The 3,591-nt window shown below is 43.6% G+C and overlaps 1 protein-coding gene across 1 annotated transcript; it reads left to right on the top strand.

The window, feature by feature from the left end:
• Nucleotides 1–2,147: 2,147 nt before the first annotated feature.
• On the top strand, nt 2,148–2,506 carry LOC134284397 (uncharacterized; the record flags this gene model as incomplete). The annotated part of the gene is made up of 1 exon (XM_062843188.1): nt 2,148–2,506. A coding segment is annotated over exon 1 (359 nt), but the record flags the coding sequence as incomplete, so codon positions are not given.
• Nucleotides 2,507–3,591: the final 1,085 nt, after the last annotated feature.

The raw sequence follows: 3,591 nt of genomic DNA, 5'->3' as shown, positions 1-3,591 counted from the left end.
AATCCCACTCAACCTCGTGAACAATTGACCGTATACTACCAAAACGTCCGGGGTTTGAGGACCAAAACAAGCACGCTTCTTCTTAAGTTGTCTTCCTGTGATTTTGACGTTATAGTGTTCACCGAGACGTGGCTTCACGCTGATATTGCGAATGCTGAACTGGCAAGTAACTACACTATTTACCGCTGTGACCGTAATCCTCGAACTAGTCAGCTTCGGCGTGGCGGCGGCGTGTTAATTGCTGTAAAATCGGAACTCAACTGTAAAGCTGTTCGTCTAGTAGACTGTGAGAGTCTCGAGCAAACTGCCGTGGAAATAATGCTCCCATATCATTCCATTTTCGTCTGTTCCGTCTATATCCGTCCTGTAAGCCATCCTGACAAGTATACCAAGCACGCTGAATCCGTACAACAGCTTCTTGACATGGCAGCCCCTTGCGATACGATAATCGTCATGGGCGATTACAACTTGCCTGATCTAGTCTGGGATTTTGATGAGGATGTGAATGGGTTCTTGCCAATCAACGCGTCTACCGACCAAGAACTAGCCGTAGTCGAGTCTTTGCTCTCTAAAGGGCTCAAACAAATCAACGATCTGGTCAACGAGAACGGCAAGCTGCTCGACCTTGTTCTTGTGAGCGACGCGGACTCCATGGTACTATTTGAATCGCCGTCTGCTATGCTGAAAGTCGACCCGCATCATAAGCCGCTGGTGTTAAGATTTGACATCCGATCTGCTAAACATTCATCTTCGTCCAATTCAACCCGCAGTGAGTATAATTTTGCAAGGTGTGATTTCGACCTCGTGAACGCGAGATTGGATGCGTTGGATTGGTCGCAACTACTCGATCTGCCAACTGTTGATGCAGCCGTATCCGCTTTTTATGATAACATTTATCAAGTAATAGATGCGACTGTTCCTCTGAAAACCCGCAGACCTACCACAGTTTTCAAACAACCGTGGTGGACTTCGCAACTGCGCAACTTGCGTAACCGTCTGCGTAAGGCACGAAAACGATATTTTCGCTGCCGGTCTCCAGAAAACAAGTATGCTGTTCAAATTGCAGAAGCTGAATACGAAAGCCTATGTGAAGTTCAGTTTCAGGAATATGTGGGTAATCTCCAAGCTGATCTCAAAGAAAATCCGTCGTCTTTTTGGTCGTATGTAAATGCTCGTAAACGATCCGCAGGCATTCCAGCAGATTTGACCTATGGTGATCAGAGTTCGTCCACCGATGCTGCTTCCGCTAAACTTTTTGCTGATTTCTTTAAAAGCGTATTTGAGCCCAGTCAAACTCTTCCGTCGCAGCAGTATATCGACCAGCTACCTAGTTACAACATCCGTTTGCCTCAGTCCGATTTCAGCCTGGATACTGTATACAAAGCCCTCTGTGCAGTCGATGCTTCGAAAGGACCTGGACCAGACCGTATACCGCCATCTTTCGTTAAAACCTGCGCAGCATCATTGGCCTCGCCCGTCATGTTTGTTTTCAACCGTTCGCTTAAGGAAGGTATTTTTCCAGATGCCTGGAAACTCGCGTCCATTACACCGATTTTCAAGTCTGGAAATATTCATGTGGTTGATAACTACCGCCCAATCTCGATTCTGAACTGCTTGGCCAAAGTTTTGGAAGGTCTGCTACATGACTTGGTGTACCCAGTAGTTCAACCTGCGATATCGAAATTTCAGCATGGATTCGTGAAAAAACGCTCGACCATATCGAACTTAATGGCATTCACCAGCACCGCTACCAACACCATCGAGAAGCGGCATCAAGTTGATACTATTTATGTTGACTTCTCCAAGGCTTCTGACAAGGTTCCACACGATCTCGCCGTCGCAAAGCTGAGCCGACTAGGGCTTCCTTCATGGATAGTCACCTGGATTGATTCGTATCTGTCCTCCAGAAAGGCCTTTGTCAAGATCCGCAATACCAGATCCGACATTTTGATATTCCTTCGGGTGTACCACAAGGAAGCCTCTTAGGGCCTCTAATTTTCATTCTATTTATAAATGACGTGTGTGACCATTTGTGGTCCTGCAAGCTGTTGTATGCTGATGACCTAAAAATTTATCGCATAGTCAAATCAGTGCTGGATTGCTGTGCTCTTCAGTCTGATATTGACAGATTGACATCGTGGTGTCGAATGAATGGAATGCAGGCAAATCCATCAAAATGCAAAGTCATCACTTACACCCGAAAGCATGAACCGATACGGTTTGAGTACTCGATGGACTCTGCGATGCTGCAGAGAGTTAACTCCATTAAGGACCTTGGAATAACTCTAGATAGCAAACTGAAGTTTAATGAGCACATTTCCAAGACCATTGCGAAGGCCAATTCAATGCTTGGCTTCTTGCGCCGCAATACCGCTGATTTCGATGACATCTACGCCCTAAAAGCATTGTATTGCTCGCTGGTTCGCAGCGGCCTTGAATATGGAGTTCAAATCTGGGCCCCGTATCGCGGTGTTCACGAACTGCGAATCGAAAATGTTCAGAAACGGTTCGTCCGATTTGCATTACGCCGACTGCCCTGGATTGATGCCCGAAACCTACCACCGTATGAACACAGGTGCGCTCTAATTGGACTGCAGACTCTAACGGAACGACAAACTTTCCTGCGGAGAATGTTTATTTTTGACATGCTGACCAACCGCATCGACTGTAGCTGCTTGCTCCAAAGAATCAGTTTCCGTGCACCCAACCGACAACTCCGCGTTGCTAGCCTTTTGTGGATTCCCGGACATAGAACTGATTATGGACGTAATAATCCTCTGGACAGGTCTTGTGAATTATTTAATGCTGTTTATGACGAATTTGATTTTAATGTTAGTAGAATAGAGTTTAAAAATAGGATTAAGTATCGGTCTGTGTAGTTTTTCTAACTAAAGACGGCAAATAAATAAATAAATAAACTATTCCTCCAATATCTCCTCTGAAATGACTAAAATATGTTTCCACGAATTCTAGTTTTCAACGATTTAGGAGAAATGATGTGTATTTTTGTGTCGCATCAAAGCCAGTGGTTCATGTATGGCCAAAAGTCTACGAGGGGAGGGTGAGGTGATTAAAAATGAGTCCACGTAGTGACCTAAAATAGCGTACTGTAAAATTTATGATTTTTTTTTGAGTCACACGTTGATGGAATTTTAACCGATTTCAAGCATAATTTTTCAAATCGACGTATCTAACTTTTTCACTGATCTGAGTAAATTCATGGTCAATGTTGACGACCATTTCACTAAAATAGTTTTTCATAAAAACACTTTTCATAAGTTTTTTCGTGCTTAACATCACCAGGCATATTGCACGCACTAGGTAAGGAACAAAACCTACGCATTCCATATCATTTTCACAATGAATTTTGACAAAAATACACATACACCGGGTTGGTTCGAGATACGTCATGCCAGATACGTCGCTTTTGTATGGTGCCAGTTTGGTGTATCTGTTACTTTTGATTTTGGCTAGATACGTCGTTTGGTTTTCTCATATATCAAAACGGTGTATCTATCAGTAAAGTTGTAAACATCAAAATAGTGAGATACGTCGTTTCGAAAAATATGTTTAGTTAAACAAATTAAGCAA

The sequence above is a fragment of the Aedes albopictus genome, unplaced genomic scaffold (genome assembly GCF_035046485.1).
Source record: "Aedes albopictus strain Foshan unplaced genomic scaffold, AalbF5 HiC_scaffold_1019, whole genome shotgun sequence".
Lineage (NCBI taxonomy): Eukaryota > Metazoa > Arthropoda > Insecta > Diptera > Culicidae > Aedes > Aedes albopictus.
This window is presented reverse-complemented; position numbering and strand designations above follow the sequence as displayed.